Below are 15,721 nucleotides of genomic sequence, written 5' to 3' on the forward strand. Positions count from 1 at the left end.
AAGATTTAAGTAGAATCTATTCTGGTTTACCTAACAGGAGATTCGATCGCACTGGCCTTAATACAGAAGATCATTCACATCTATCGCAATCGTTTGGAATTTCACGAATTCCATATACAAGTACTCCACTACCTCCTGACCATTCCATTCGTACAAATGAAGTGCTGAGCATGGACAAAGCTTTGACTGATCCAGTTAAAAGGAGATTAACGTATTCCAAGGATAATGAAGAAAGTCTAAGTCAAGCGATGGCGTTGCAGAAGGAAACAAGTATCAGTACAAGCATGCATCAGAATGAAAACCCCATGGGAGCTTATAAAGAATTCTCCTCGAAGACTCTTCCTATGGCAAAGTTAGGAGACACTATCGAAGTCGTAAGCGAAAGTAAAGAAGCCTCTACGAGATTCAGAACAGAGTTATTACCTAAACTGGACAAAGCTGACGAAGCTAAAGACGACTCTTCAAAAGCCCAGCGAAGAGGTTTGAAGGCAAGTTTAAGAGCAGCGATCGAAATGAAGAAAGGTCCCGTGACGTTCACGGGGACCGACATCAAATTGATCTCTACAAATACATCGCCAAATTCTGAAGTTAGAATGGAAAGTCTACCGCAGTCTGCAACTTACAGGCCACTCAAGGAGTACTCTCGAATCGGTTCTCTTAGATCGACTTACATTAATAATTTCATCGCGGGTAAAGAGTTTGAAAACACTGTTTCCACTAACCAATTGGCCCATATTCGTGCGAAGTTCGTTTCTGATAAAATGACTACTAATAATATAGGTGACTCCGTTCACTGTTCTACCTTAAATACCGGGCGAGATAAAATTAAGGATATAAAATTCACTGGTACTGCTACGACAGGTAGTTATTTAGAAGTTCGGAAGGATTTCCATTGCAGCAAGCCTGAAGAGAAACCTGCGTGTACAGTAGATACTACTTTGGATACGCTGCAAAATATTCTAGGGAGGACGAAGAGATTGAATGATAAAACCCTAATGGAACACGGTCTTCAACACGACCAGTGTCGGAATGTAAGATGTCAAAATATAGATCGCGGTTACAGAAATGCAAAGATTGGAAGAACAGTGTCAGACTTTAATCATAATTCCCTCGTGTCGGCAGAGTTGATAAGAATGTTAATGGAAATCAAGGAGCATACGAGAACTCTGGAAGAACAGCTAATGATCATGAACAGGAACATAAAGATCAAGAGAAAAGCGAACGAGAAGCTCATCGCTTCTCCGTCTCCTGAAAGAGGCCATAATAAGCAACAAAGAGACAGAATTACACAGGAGCCGGAGAAGGAAAATATCTGTACACAAGAGCCTAGTCAGGACGATATCAATTACATAAAATGTGTACAGGATACGCCTGCGAAATCTGAAAGCAACTCTGAATCCCGAGAAGTTAAAAACCGAGACACGGCTCTCCAGAAGAGCGATAAGAAAAGGGTGTACATAAAGGAGGTTGCGAAAGAGAGTAAGAATTATAAAGAACAGTTTGTCGATTCCGATACCAAAAGTAGCGCTGATAGGAACTCACAAAATCATCATAGATACTTAAAGCACTCTAATATTAATAATTTAAGTAGAATACCAAATCTACCAAACCAGTGTGTAAGGTCTATGTCGTCCTTTACTTTTAATCATTCCAATCTCAGACCAATCGCTGCGTCAACGCCTAAAAGGGTAAACTTGCCGAGAGAGAAAGAAACTCTTCGTTGCATGCCGTGTTGTAAAGAGAACAACTCCCTGCGCGATGGAAATTTGCAATTGAAAGCTAAGAAAACTCAGTTAAACGAATTAATATGTTCTCCTTTAAGGAAGAAGGAAGATACGGTTAATTTAACGAGCGCGAGCGATAAGGGAGAATGCTCAACCTCTCAAGAGAAAACTATCGTTATGCTGCTTTTGACGAGAGGTCTAAATAACACACATTTAAAGTCAAAGTACAAAAAATCGGAGTTCACGAACTTCAGACCGAAATGCATTATTGGTTCGTGTACGTGTGATCAGGAATCGGTGAAATGTAGATCGTCGAGGCGTAAAGTGCAGATACCCACTGTGTTCAGGCAATTGAAATCTGTAACGTGTAAAGTAGAGAGATACGGCGAGTCCGACAAAGATAGTCGCGACGAGTCTGCAAAGCAGGCGACGAAAGGTCGCGAAGTATCAGATTTATTGGCGACTGTTTGCACGCAGTCGTCCAATTTGTATATCACAACCGCCACCTCGATTTCTTGTGTTACGTTTAACAATAGAGAGGATTTAGAAAATTACAGCGAAGCTATGAGGCCAGGAGCCTGTATATTGAGTTAGAGTAAAAATTGTAAGGTTCTAGCTTTTAAGTAAAGTGTTTCTATAAGTAACGAAGTCTAGTTATCTTTGGGCGAAGCCCGAGTACAACTGTGAGTCATAGTTTTGTAAATTTATGGGGCACAATATTAATTGAAAAAAAATGAGCGAGTTTATATATTATCGTACCAAGAGTTGGCATTTAATACTTTGAGACGCAACTATAAAATCTCTAAATGACGCGTGACATTTTTGTAGACATAGCCTTGCGATAGAATACTCGGAATTGTAAATCTTAAACTGACAAATTGGAAGACTGTATTTAAAACCAATTGTTATTGTATTGTACGCGTGACTGATATCATAAGGGAATACCATATTTTATTGTATTACTTTTATATTTCTACTGCTGAATTAATAAAGACGTGATTTGGTTACATGACGAAAACAAATCTGTGTTCGATCTAAATTATATACCTGTTTTCAAATTTCCTGCGAACAACCCCGAAGGATTATTTTGTACCCCGGCATATTGCTAACCCCGGTAGCTTAAACTGAGAATAATTACCGATCGACTGAATCTGTTCAGGTACACCGCGATTACTCGCTTCGACATTGAGCGCACACAGAAGAATAAATGTGTCCAATCGATTCTTGCATGTTCAGTTTTAATAGTTCTCCTTCGTATTTAGTAATTTATTATATCATTCTTTTATTCCTTTACACATACGTTTATGATCTCGATGATCGTACGAAACGTTGAACATGTAAACTAGGTAATTACAAATAATAAAAATAAAAAGCCTCTCGTAAGATTTCTCTTCGTCCTAAACGTTCAGCTATTCGATTTGATTTATGTATATATGTATACTTGTAATATGTATTTTATATATACATGTATGTGTGTATAATTTATATATAAAATACATAATAGAGGCTCACACGAGTTTCATCGTGTTTTACAAGTTTAACGATGCTTGTTTATAGATTCTTCGTTACAATAATCGGTACCAGCCAGTTTCTTTTTCTCTTTCTCACTCTCACTCTCTCCCTTTCTCTCTCTCTCACTCTTTCTCTCAACGTCCGCTACGCGTAATCGGTTCGATTAATTACAAAAACGACTCATTACCTTGCAACTCCTACGTCTTGTCATTAACCCTATTATAATACAGAACTTTCTCACTTTCCTTCGCCCAGACGTTTTAATCTTACACCCTTTAAGAAAATTTATACACAGCTCGTTTAACATCGTGAACGAAATACAGGCATTATGTACAAATATTTATAATTACATATTTATATATATAGTTTTTTTCCCTTTTACTTTTATTTAATATGATCGTCTTAACCGTAAACTTGCGACCCCCGCCCGAGTACCTTGGTAGCTCGACGAACGACACCTATTATTATAAATGCAAAATCATCCTTGCGAAGTATAATCCGTGACATCCGAGGACAAACGTAAAGATCGTTCCGAGGAACGTGAAAACAAAATGGGACAATTCACGCGAATTCACAACGAATCCGAACGATTACAAACCACAAGAAAGAAACAGGAGAATTTGGTCGATTTTTTTCTTCTCATTCACTCTACTTCGCAGAACAACCGAAATTACCATTTCATGGTAGACTTCTTCCCTAAAATCTTCGCCTCCCTTTTATACATCAACTTAAAGATCTCTTGCATACGAGAATCGGCGTTTCCGAAAATATTCAGATGCATCGCGTGCGAAAAGTTCCTTCCCGTTTGCTCGCTTCGTTAGAAACGTCATCCGTCCAGGGTAAAAAAGAATCTCGAAGCGAATGATTGTTCGAACGTTGCCTTTCCAATCTCATAAAGAAACACGAAGTGCGCCTGTGGCTAGCACGTGCCGCTTTGATTAACTTGTCCTGTTATCAGAAGTTCTACAACTGCGATTTTCGGTATTGATATCCAATCCATGCGCTGGTCAGAGGAGGTTTGTATCGTAAAGTGAAATTAATGAACGTTGAAACGGAATATAAGTGGAAACGTTTTCCCAGCTGGAGAAGTGCGTCCTATCGTTTCCCTCCCTCTTTCTGAAAATTTCAAATACACTGGCTTGAACGACGTTTAGGCCCTTCCTGATTCCAATATAAGACTCCAAGTAAGAGGTATACTTACACCTGCGTGTTTACAATAGACAGCTCGCAAGCGAGATAATTTCATCGGCCAACTCGATCGAACCGAAGTGCAGTTTCGTGGATGATTCCTGTCGTTTTCTCTGGCTTTTACTACTGAACGCAGAACTGGGCTTGTTTTTTTTTACAAGTTGCCTCGGAACCGAGTGGAAACTCAAGTGTACAACAGAGATCGTGAAAATGAACGCAAAGGGTCTTAATAAATATAAATGGCACGGAATAATCTTCATAAGTTTTCAGTGGAAAGATATTTTTAAGCTTCGCAATACACTCGACACGGAGACCAATGTTTATCAGAACCTTTTCATTTATTTCCGTGACTTTCATTGTTGACCATTTGAGTCTGTATATGTTGGTTCCCAGGCAACCTGTACAGTGCGGACGACAAGAGTAAATCGGGGAAACGATCCGTTCGGAGGAACGCGAGACGCTAATGTAAGTCGAAAAAGGTATAAAAGATTTTCCCTACACGAGTATCTGATAAGTCACTGAAGAGTCGAAGAACCACAGCTAGGTAGGGTTTTTCCGTTGAGCTAAAACTGATCTAAAAGCAGAAGAATCACTTATGTTAGATTCACGACGGATTCTCGGCCGGTATATGCCAATGACGTACATTCATTAAACTCTATGTGCGATGCCTTATTACCAACGTTCCGACCGTAAGAATTATTACTCGATAATAAAAACAAAGAGAGACGATAATGTATATATAGCCATGTAATTGCAATATGCAATTATAAGCAAATGATAAAGTCCTAACAAATACATTTCATAAAAAGGTTTCTTTACAATCTAGGTTTTCTTGGTGACTTATGAAAAAAATACAATAATAATAATATTAATAATAATTAATAATAATAATATAATATAATAATCATATAATATTGATTGTAATTAACTATAACGTCCATAAAGTATTTTTTCTTCGCCCCCATTTTTTTTTGTACACGATTACTAAAAACATTTCTTCCGCTTCTTGTTGAGAAAATAAATATTAATATTAAATTTGAAATATCTCGTTTTTTGTTTCTTCCTTCTTCATGTCGTCCGTTTCATTTTCTTTTCATCATTTTTTATCACTGATCTCTGCACCACTTCAAACTACTACTGTCTTTCGTTCGTGTTTTACTAGTTTACAGTACATTATTTTATAGTCTAAGTCGGCAAATCGGCTTGCCTAGTAAGTTTATAGGCCTCTTTTAATAATATATGGAACATTGCCGTATCTCCCCTCTTCCTTAGTACATCACCCCTCAATCTCTCTCTCTCTCTCTTTCTCTCTCTCTCTCTCTCGCTCGCTCACTTGACCATTCCCGTTCTCTTTTAGTTAACACACAAGAGCACACTTTTCGCAAATGAATTGCAGATCTCGTATCTTACATTCATTTGTGTATATATATATATATATTTATATATATATATTTATATAAATATATATATAGACTTCTCTGCCCCGCCCCTCTCACTTTCACACTAGAATTCAAAATGAACAGGTTGATCGGTGCTCACACGACACATCAAAGAGCTTTCATTTAGAGGCCCGATTCAAGAGGTCACCTATGGCTACTACTGCTTTGATCGTTCATATCGTACAGAACTTGTGCGATTGTTCTCGATGATTCGACATTACTTAATGCCACACCTGCCAAGTGCGGTTCGTATGCTCTAAGATGCCTGGAAAAAAAAGAAGATACGTATATGGATATCAAATCGCTTTTATATGGTCGAATAAAATGCTAAAGTAAGTACGGTAAAGGAGGATTGTCACTAAACTGCGAAGGGATTAAAATGTATTCCAATCGGGGCTGACGTGAACTTTCTCTAAATTTTATAATAATAAATATCTATGCATAGAGGCCCTGCAAAATTTAACGCGAATGCGTTGAACCCACCTCGCACCGACCCTAATTTCAATTATTATAGACTTATCAGACTTAGTTAATAAGTAGCTTAAAACAAGACTTTACCTTCTGCCATGCGTTGAATATATGACTAGGTTTCTGAGAATAAGAGCTGCTGTCAAGCGAATACTTTTAGTCACTGGACCTTCGTTGTCGTCCTGTTGAGAAAGTGTAAAGTACTTTAGATCTCGAGGCATCGAAATGTAGATCACGTATTAAGATAAAATGTATAGAGTCAACTAGTCACACTTCTGATTAACACTAGGAACAAATGTAATTTATACACAAATGTGGCAATTATTTAATGGTATTCGAATTAATTAGTTGCAGTAGCATTAACCATTAGTAAACTATAGCTGTGAAAACAAAATGGAAACACTGATTTAGACGATAATGTCGTATACAAATAGATTATATGATTCAGTACAGAAAATACTGACTTTCCATACTATATACGTCGCGATGCGATAAGCACCAAGAAACTTACTTAAAGCTATAATATACCGAATTTATACATTTCCAATGGTGATAATAGAAAACAATTCGTTGTAAAATAAATCAATTGTACAGCATGCTACGGGAAGATGGAAAGAAAATTACTTTCGCTTGAAATCGCATCTTGAAGTGTGAATTACAGAGTATAACAGCGAACGATATTTCAGAATTCTCATTACCACCTATCTTATTTACAAGGCAAACTTATTATCGCAATAACAGTTATAAACTGATACAATTACGTGACTATACGCTAATGCTTTAACTAATGCTAATCAATCTAACGCCCTAAAATGCTTCCCTCGGATCTTTCCTGCTAGCGCACGAAATATACAAATTCTTATATTCAGTTGTAAGCATAAATGTGGGTCCGTTGGATCCCTGAGTTAAACTCTCAAGTGAGAAATTTACGTCTCGAGTGACTCCTATCTCGTAAGCACAACAAATACACTACAAGTTATGCTGCTTAAGAGTAAAACATTATACCAACACCCTGTCCATTGTGAACACTTCAACTGCGTAATGAACACATAAAATTACAGCTGCGCTAGCTACGAAATGAGAATAAAATGAACTCCATGCCAAAAAATATACGTAATAATCAGAAACACAAAGATTAAGAATTGATTGAGAGTTAAAAAAAGGTAAAAAAAAAAAATAAGTAAATAAAACAGAACCAGCACGGTGCGAAAACAAAAAGGAAATAAAGCGCAAAAAAAGGTAGGCGGCAGGAACAGCGCACAGGGGCTGTGGCTGTGTGAAAAATCAATGAATCCCTTTTTGTTCAACTTTCAACACGTTTTTTACCTGTTCTGGTGGAGGATTTTGCCCAGGTCTGGGGGAAGAAGAGCTTGAGGTGGCTGCAGCGGGCTTGGTCGGCCTTTGCTGCTTCGCCAAGAGAATAAGAAATTTCATTACATTAACAAAACTCGATTAACTTCAAGAGCCATTGGGGGGACTATAAAGGATTCTCCAACACTATATCGACGCAGATTACAGATACGCCCTCTATCTCTCGCGCTATTCTTATGCTGTCTCGTGTACTATATTCAGCTTATGTTATCACCATAACAGAGAAGTGCTTTGTGTCCCTTCTTGTCAAATTTACCGCTCAGCTTACTGTGTATGGCTAGACTAAGTACGCGATGGGTATGAAAGCACTACTAACCATCAGTTCCTTCGGATTCACGAACTCCAGAGCGTGCCGCTTGATGGCATGGAATGCTGCGTTCGGCGCATATCCAGGGTGGTGAGGAGCTGGCGGCGTCAGCGTGGAAACCTCCGTCTTCCCGGTTACCGTTAACTGTTTCCTTCTCATCGACATGGTCTGTGAAACGTTCAATCGTCAGTTAAACCCACCAAACTACCAACGCATCGAACAAGTAACATTCTACTTACTTCCGCGTTACAATGCCTATCGTACAAATGCGTCATTAGGGAGAACCTACGCCTCTTCAAGGCGTCGCAACTCGCCCAAAGACACAAGATCTCCTCCCCACCGGTGGGACAATGCGCCTCGCACACGTGGAGGTAAACCTCGTGCGGCGTTTTGAATTGCCTGTGGATGCAACAGCAGAATTTAAACGTTGCTTCTTTCCTCCTCGCTCTTAAATCTACCTCGAACCCGCTTACCTTAAGCATCCCCGCCATTCGCACAGGTAGGCATTGGGATCGATCTTTATCGTGATAGTTTTGTTCTCCGGTGGATTCTGACTCGTAGACGGCTTGGATTCTGGGTCCGTGGAGGTGGAGGAACTGACAGTCTTTATAAGCTTCGCCGGCTGTTTGGCGGCCAGGCCGTGGGTCGCGGCCGCTTGGTGGGGCGTGGTGGGTCTGGTTGGCGGCGGGGTGGACGCCGGGGTGGGCGTGACCACCCTCGACGGCACGCTCGTCGACACCGGCGTCTGCTGGGCCATCGCGGGGATCGTCACTGTCACTGTGTTTGGATTCGTTTGCGCTACCGAACTGTTCACTATTATGGAAGTTTGCGGGATTGTGCCTGACGTCGGGACGAGCGGCGGGGGTATATTGCCGAGGGCGGGGCTCTGCAGGATGGGGCGCGAAACTTGCGTAACGACCACTTGCTGTCCCTGAGGCGTGACCGCCACCATTTTCTGCTGGGTCGGCTGTGCAGCGGCTTGAGGCTGCAGGATAATGATGGTCTTCGCGCCCGTTCCCTGTTGCTGGGTCGTCTGCGCCACGAGAACCGTCTGCGCCTGGCCCTGCACCAGCGTCGTCTGCGGCTGAGCGAGAACGTAATTCTGACCGGGAACGCCGCCAGAGACGACATACTGTAATTGACCGCCAGCTCCCTGCTGTAATAAAACCTGCGGCTGGGGCTGTGCTTGCCTCCCTTTCACCGACGCAGCTGGTATTATCACTTGATTGTTCGGCTGGATCGTCTGTTGCACTACTATCTGCCTGGGAGCCGTGACGATCAGTTGTTGCTGCTGCTGCTGTAACTGTTGCTGCTGCAACTGCTGCTGCTGTAATTGCTGCTGCTGCAATTGCTGCTGCTGTAATTGCTGCTGCTGCAATTGCTGCTGCTGTTGCAATTGTTGCTGCTGAAGCTTCTGCTGTTGTAACTGCTGCTGCTGCTGCTGTTGCTGCTGCTGCTGTAATTGTTGTTGCTGCTGCAATTGCTGCTGAGATTGTTGCGCCTGTGACTGCTGCTGATTGATTTGATTGACGAATATGTGGGGCTCCTGCTTTATCGCCGGAAGAGAAGGAGGTTCTTCCTTAATATTTACATTAACGTTCTCGTCAAGGTCGATTTCATCCTCTATACAATCCGCAGCCAGGGCAGCGTAAAGGTTCGCAGCGGTAGACGAGACGGTCGCCTTTTCACTATCCTTATCATCGTCTTGTTCCTCAGACTTAATACTCGAGACTGTGGATTCGGCGGTCGTGGAGTCGGCAGCTGGGTCCGGCGACATCGTTCCGTTTGAGTACTTCACCTTCTTCACGTCCATCTCATCTGCGTCGCTGGCCGCTCTCTTTATCCCCCTAGGTGCCTCGATCAAGGTGTCCTCGGACACTTCGGTCTTCATTACGTTACCCTCCTCTACTTCTACTTTTAGCTTAATGTCGCTAGGAGATTCTTTTAGTACTTTCTTAATGTGGTTCTCCACTAGGTCCATCCCTTTCTCGTTGATCGAATTCTTCCCTAGAACGCCGTTCAGGATGGGCTCCTTCTCGACCTTCCTCTCTAGCAGATCCGCCAGCATCATACTCTGCAGAGGCTTCTCTTTACAAGTCACGCTGGACGAGTCTTTCGAGGAACCATCGTCCTGCGCGTCGATGTCCATGTTGCTCGGCGCGCCGTTCAAGAGGATTCCTTCGAAACTCGTTAGGGAGTTGTCCTCCTCGACACCGACGCCGGAACAATCCCTGCTACCGCCTATGCCACTGCTGGAGGCTAGAGAGTTGTTGGTAGAATCGGAGTCCTCGGCAATCGACGTGCAAGTGGAGCGTTGATTCGTCTTGTTCATGCTAGTTGCGATTGTGGTTGGAGGCCGACACACTTTTATGGTTGACGATATGTGATTTTCCGTCGAGTTCAAGACCGCGGTGGAAGAGGTCGATATTGCGATTTGGTTGACGTTTTCATTATCATTTACTTCAGTCTGAAATACAAGAATCTTATTTGACAACTATGGGGCAAGAATTTTTTAATAGCTTTCTTTGAGAAGAATATATCATACCTTGTCACAGTTGTTAGTCATAACAAACTTGGCTCCGTTAAGCCTTTGTATCTTTTTGGCAGGAATGGGTGTAATAGCTGGCTTTTGTTTCGAGTTGACAGGTGTCTTTGGGAGTATTGTTGATGTAGTGATTGTGGTCGCAGGAGCTTGTGATATATTAGTTAATTGTTGCTGCAGTAACCTCTGCTGCTGTTGGCGTTGCGCAACCTATGAAATTAGGAGCATTTAGGTCGGGCAACAGATTCGTTGGTATTTCAGAGAATCTCTACTTGTACTTCATATTTCTTTAACTCGCAACGGGGGGAAATAATTTCAATCTTGAAAACACCATGCTTTTGTTAGTGCAATACAAAATATTATTATCTTCAATTGAAAACTAATAATTTTGTTAAGTATTACTTTAAAACTTCCAGGTGTAAGGTAAACAATCAACACGAGTGAAACGGAGATAGTTTCACGCAAATTCGCGTTCCAGATCAAAATCATATTACCAAAAACGGAGATCCGTGTCTCCTCGAAACGCAAACTCAAAATACAAATTCGACAAAACATACACTCGCAAAATACTTTCAAGTGAGATCTTAGCCTGTAAAATATTTCTCCTGTAATAAACTACTGCCCCTTGTATGAATATATCTCAGAGTTGGGCATTATTCGAATAAATTTGTATTTTGTGAGCAAAATGAAGATATTCGAATAAAAATTTCGAACAAAATACAGTTATTCGAGAATAACGAATAATTTTTAATTCTAATAATATAAAATTAAAATGTTAAATTAACAATATTATTTTAATATTATTCGTTATTCTCAAATAACTTCGTTTTATTCGCAAATCTTATTTGAGATCATTCGAATAAAAATTTATTCGAATAATGCTCAACTGGGATATACTTCACTGCCTTAAACAAATAACTTATTTTAAACTAACATTCCCCAAATGAAGCAAACATGCTTCGCTTCGTAAGATCTACTTTCGTATAAATTCCCCATACGAGGAAACTATTTCTCCAATCGTCCTACAATCTACAAGTTCTTTTCAATCTCGATTCTTTCCCAATGCACTATTGAGAGAATTAGTTTACCACGAGAAACTGATTTCACTAGACAAGATCACTATCAAATAAATTATACGAAACTCAGTAACCTACAGAATAAAAACAGAAAAGAAAGGTACTACACTTTTCATTGTTAATGTACAACAATGATACCTGGTTGCTGGTTATTAGCTGGTTGGCACTGATGCTGGATGCGATGCTAGCAGTAGTGTTTGTTACACAGGCAGTAGGGGTAGACACACAAGTCGCAGCAGTACTGGGCATGCAGTCGCTGCTGACCGTTACCTTAGTAGCCAGGAGGCTTTTTATTATGGAACTGGATGTAGTACCACTTCGATTATCTTCCTTTGCAACTACCTGGATAATCTGTGACTGTTGCTGCACTTGCTGCTGCTGTTGCGACCCGCTGGACAGCAGCGCCTGACTCAGATGCGGATGCGATACTGACACCTAGTCAACAGTAGTTGTCATAACGTAAATACGATATCATCACAGTGCATTGCGTGGCAATAAAAATATTATTAAGTGAGAGTATTTATTTACGTTCAAATCAAAATTACAAAGATGTATATACAAGTGCCTACATACAGTTTAATAGATTCGTTTCAATGTCTGATACAATGAGATGCTTGCTCTACAAGTATGCCTTACCGCGAATCAATGATTCATTTAAACGTATTGAACGCACTTTGATACTGACCGTGAGGTTCCTCAAAGTTCGGAAAAGAAATTTCGAGAATCCATACTTATAACGTGATGAGACGTAAGTAAGACTGATTAATTTGACTCTGTGTCTCGTGAAATCGATAATATAATAGTTAAACACTCTTTCGTAGTGGCATCGTATTTATTATTAAGCATGATATGAACACTTGTTATAAGAATATAAGATAGTAAGAGTACCAATACACTATGATACAAATTACAACTGTTTGAAAGAGATCTCGACCGAGATGTAGACATTTGGGAAATGCAGAATCTACTTTAATCATGCAGTAAACACGACTTTTCAGCTTCGATCGATTATTGATAAAAAAAAAATATACAAAGGATAGAACTGTAAGCTTTGGTACACATAAAGATGAATCTTGTCAAGCAAATCGTTCGAACCTCGAAACACAAAATAACGTTCAATGGAGATAAAATATAGTGTTTGAAGTAGTAAATCTGCCTGTGTTATAAAATCTCAATGCTTATAATCAGATCATTTTTATATCACACACAGTAGCTAAGGATCGATATACTTGCTAATCATTTGTGCTTAAATTAATATCCCTAGTTTATAAACTTTTATAAACCTGTTCATGTAATCGTATATTTCAAAGTACAGTTGAGTCCTGCTCGTTCGAAACTTATATAAATATAAAGTAGATAAATTCCATGATACTGCGCCTACGTCGGGCGGCTCCCAATAGATTTGAAAGCGAAGTTCCGACGAGCCGGATTTCACTGTGCATAGTTTCTACTTATCCGCATGCATATGTGTAGCGATGGGATATACATAGGATTGAAGGCATGCAAAGTATGTAATTCTGTTAAGGAAAGCCCATATTATAATAGCGCCGTGAAACCATAACCAAAATAAGAATCAAGGTCATGAGTGGTAGAGAGAGAATGGTAGAAAGCTAGGACTCGGACCCACCTGACTTTTAGAATCAACCTTCGTGACTGGATTTTGGGATTGAGTCGAGGTGTTCGAAGTACTGGAGGGTGGCTTTGGCGGGGCAGACAATTGGGCTTTCAGGATGGGTGACGCCGGGGTGGGAGTTTTCGGAGGCCCAGATGCAGGATTGTCTAGGGCCGTGCTATCAGGAGCAGGACTTATACTCTTGATTGTACGCTGTTGTACGGGAAGCACCTTTACTGGAGTTGTGTTGACTGCTGGAATTGGAGCTGTGTTAGTCCCAACCGCAGTTTGGCTCGGATAAGTTACTTGGGGAGGTGTGGCCCGTACTCGGATTCCTTCGTAATACTGAGCGCTACTTGTTTCGCCTTTCAATGGGTTTGGTCCGACGCTACCACCAAATACGGATCTGCAACAGAGATTAATTCACGGCGATAAGTAGATGTTCAAAGCGCAACGCGATCTCGTGGGATTGCCGGGGTACCGATAGCTACCTAACGCATCTTGGAAAGTGAAGCGGAGCGATCACGCCCCTTCTGCCGATCTTGGTGCAGCAGCCAAGGTACTTCTTGTACAACTCTTCCTGCTCTATGCGCACACCTGGCGCGGGCTCGAAGGTAGCTCTCAACCAACCCAGGGCGAACTGCTCGTTCTCTTGTATGATTTGCTGGTGCGCGTGTTGCTGTTGAAGCGAATTGTTCGTCTCCACTGCTTCTGAACGCACATTAAAACGGACCAATGTCACGCGTCGTTCGAACGTTGCGGTAAGCGGAATAAAAGGGGCTTCGTTTTAAAACTATCGATCGCTTACTGTGCGTTGCAGTTTTTGTTACAGTCGCAGCTGGAGTCGTTGGTCGCGAAGGCGCCGGGCTAACGGGAGCTGGCGTTGCAGTGATTATAGCTGGGGTAGGCGGCACCGACGGGGACACTGTCGCCGCTGGAGCGGCAGCGGTGACCGGCGTGCTCTGAGGAGTGCTCGGCGGCGCCGCTACGGTGGACACTGTCTCGATCACTCTCATCAGAATGCAAGCTTTCGGTCCATAACTCTGCGCTTCTACAGTAACAAGGGCAACTAACGTGTCGATAGCCCCGCGTACCCGCGCGACGCTAGTGCATGGCCTTTCACCCAGAGAAGTCAAAGCATATAAACATTCCAAGGTATACACTAACAGAGCTATGTCGTTCAGAGCTAAAAACCTGTAAAGAAATACAAATTCATGTATGACGTACTCTCTCTCTCTCTCTGTATACTGTGATTCGCATTCAAACTAAAATATTGCTACGAATGAAATTAAATTTCCTTTAAAATCGAGAAGCTAATACGCCGAAGCTTATTGCAGAATATTCACCTGCATATGAGTTCGTACACATTGTCCTCTAACCCAAACGTAACAATCTCCTCGTTGCTGTCTTGCTGGCTGATTTTATTAAGCACCTCCAAACAGGAGATGACGATAAACCTGTCCTGGGACTCGATTCCCCTCGCCACGCATGATAATACAACATCTGTTATCCTCTCGCCAGCCTCTTTCAAGATAACTTCATTCGCTATGTTCCCTAGTATGTCGAAGCCGAGCTGGTGCAGGTTACTCCACCTCGCTCTGACACACAGCAGTACGAATCTCAAGAAACACCTATTCCTCCCCAGCACGGCAGCATTCTCTGGGGTGAAACTTAGATTCCGTAGTATGGATGCTATCTGCAGCACACGCTGACCATATGGGTCCTGCGTCCCCAACGTTCGCCCCACACAGAACAAATCCCTGTCCTCCTCCTCAAACTTTATCGAGTTCTGGTTCTGGTCTTTTAAGTTCTCATCCTGAAGCGATCCCATCGGATCCAATCGTGGGCAATCTGGGAGCACCTGCAACTACAACGAGACATATTTGTTCCACCAGCCCGTACACAAAACTGCACGATGGTCTAACAAGCACTTCGCTTGGCACAATGCGTCAAGAGGACTGAGTGCAAGAAATTTTAAACTTCATCTTAGACTATAACAGACCACCGTAACAACTTTCAGTTATCTATTCAGGGATAAAGTTAAGTACACCCTTGCTATGAGCGTAAAATACATTAAATACTGTAACCGATTAAACTCCTACTCTATCTATCGAGCCTATTTAACTTCGCTCTATGGTTGAAAGGACCCTACGAAGGAATTTTAGCTCAAGCTTGGCAATGTGCGAGTACGATAGCCTCCTCTTAAAAGCATTCTACTATTCTGACACTTCAGCGGAGCGCCAAGAAAGCAAGCAGCTTTGAATTTTGAAAACTTGATCCCACCGGAGCCTGAATACTCCAGCGTTAACTGACAAGAGAAGATCCCGAACCCTGAAATTCAAGAAATTCTGAAATTTCGTGAATATGCAGGGGATCTCCCCTCGATTACAACGGAATTTTTGTATGCTGGCAAAATTCACTCGAAGGGGGTGAAATCAACCCCTGAAGATTCGGCTATTTCCCGAGTTTGTGTTATAACTCG

At 41.6% G+C, this 15,721-nt stretch overlaps 1 protein-coding gene across 9 annotated transcripts in view; it reads right to left on the reverse strand.

Moving 5' to 3' along the window:
• Positions 1–5,134: 5,134 nt before the first annotated feature.
• The window catches only part of Bap170 (Brahma associated protein 170kD), a 58,572-nt gene continuing 47,985 nt past the window's right edge, over positions 5,135–15,721 (reverse strand). Inside the window, exons 6-17 of one of the 9 annotated variants that reach the window (XM_076809021.1) lie at positions 14,586–15,106; positions 14,048–14,433; positions 13,731–13,947; positions 13,255–13,645; positions 11,766–12,062; positions 10,555–10,761; positions 8,483–10,491; positions 8,249–8,408; positions 8,019–8,177; positions 7,658–7,735; positions 6,422–6,513; positions 5,135–6,128 (exon numbers count right to left, since the gene is read on the reverse strand). In XM_076809021.1, the coding sequence (XP_076665136.1) occupies positions 6,008–6,128; positions 6,422–6,513; positions 7,658–7,735; positions 8,019–8,177; positions 8,249–8,408; positions 8,483–10,491; positions 10,555–10,761; positions 11,766–12,062; positions 13,255–13,645; positions 13,731–13,947; positions 14,048–14,433; positions 14,586–15,106 (4,638 nt within the window). In that variant the 3' untranslated portion in view covers positions 5,135–6,007. Of the gene's footprint in view, positions 6,129–6,421; positions 6,514–7,657; positions 7,736–8,018; positions 8,178–8,248; positions 8,409–8,482; positions 10,492–10,554; positions 10,762–11,765; positions 12,063–13,254; positions 13,646–13,730; positions 13,951–14,047; positions 14,434–14,585; positions 15,107–15,721 lie in introns of all 9 variants that reach the window. The other 8 variants (XM_076809027.1, XM_076809022.1, XM_076809020.1 and 5 more) reach the window with 8 other exon arrangements.

The sequence above is a fragment of the Andrena cerasifolii genome, chromosome 3 (assembly GCF_050908995.1).
Source record: "Andrena cerasifolii isolate SP2316 chromosome 3, iyAndCera1_principal, whole genome shotgun sequence".
Taxonomy (NCBI): Eukaryota; Metazoa; Arthropoda; class Insecta; order Hymenoptera; family Andrenidae; genus Andrena; species Andrena cerasifolii.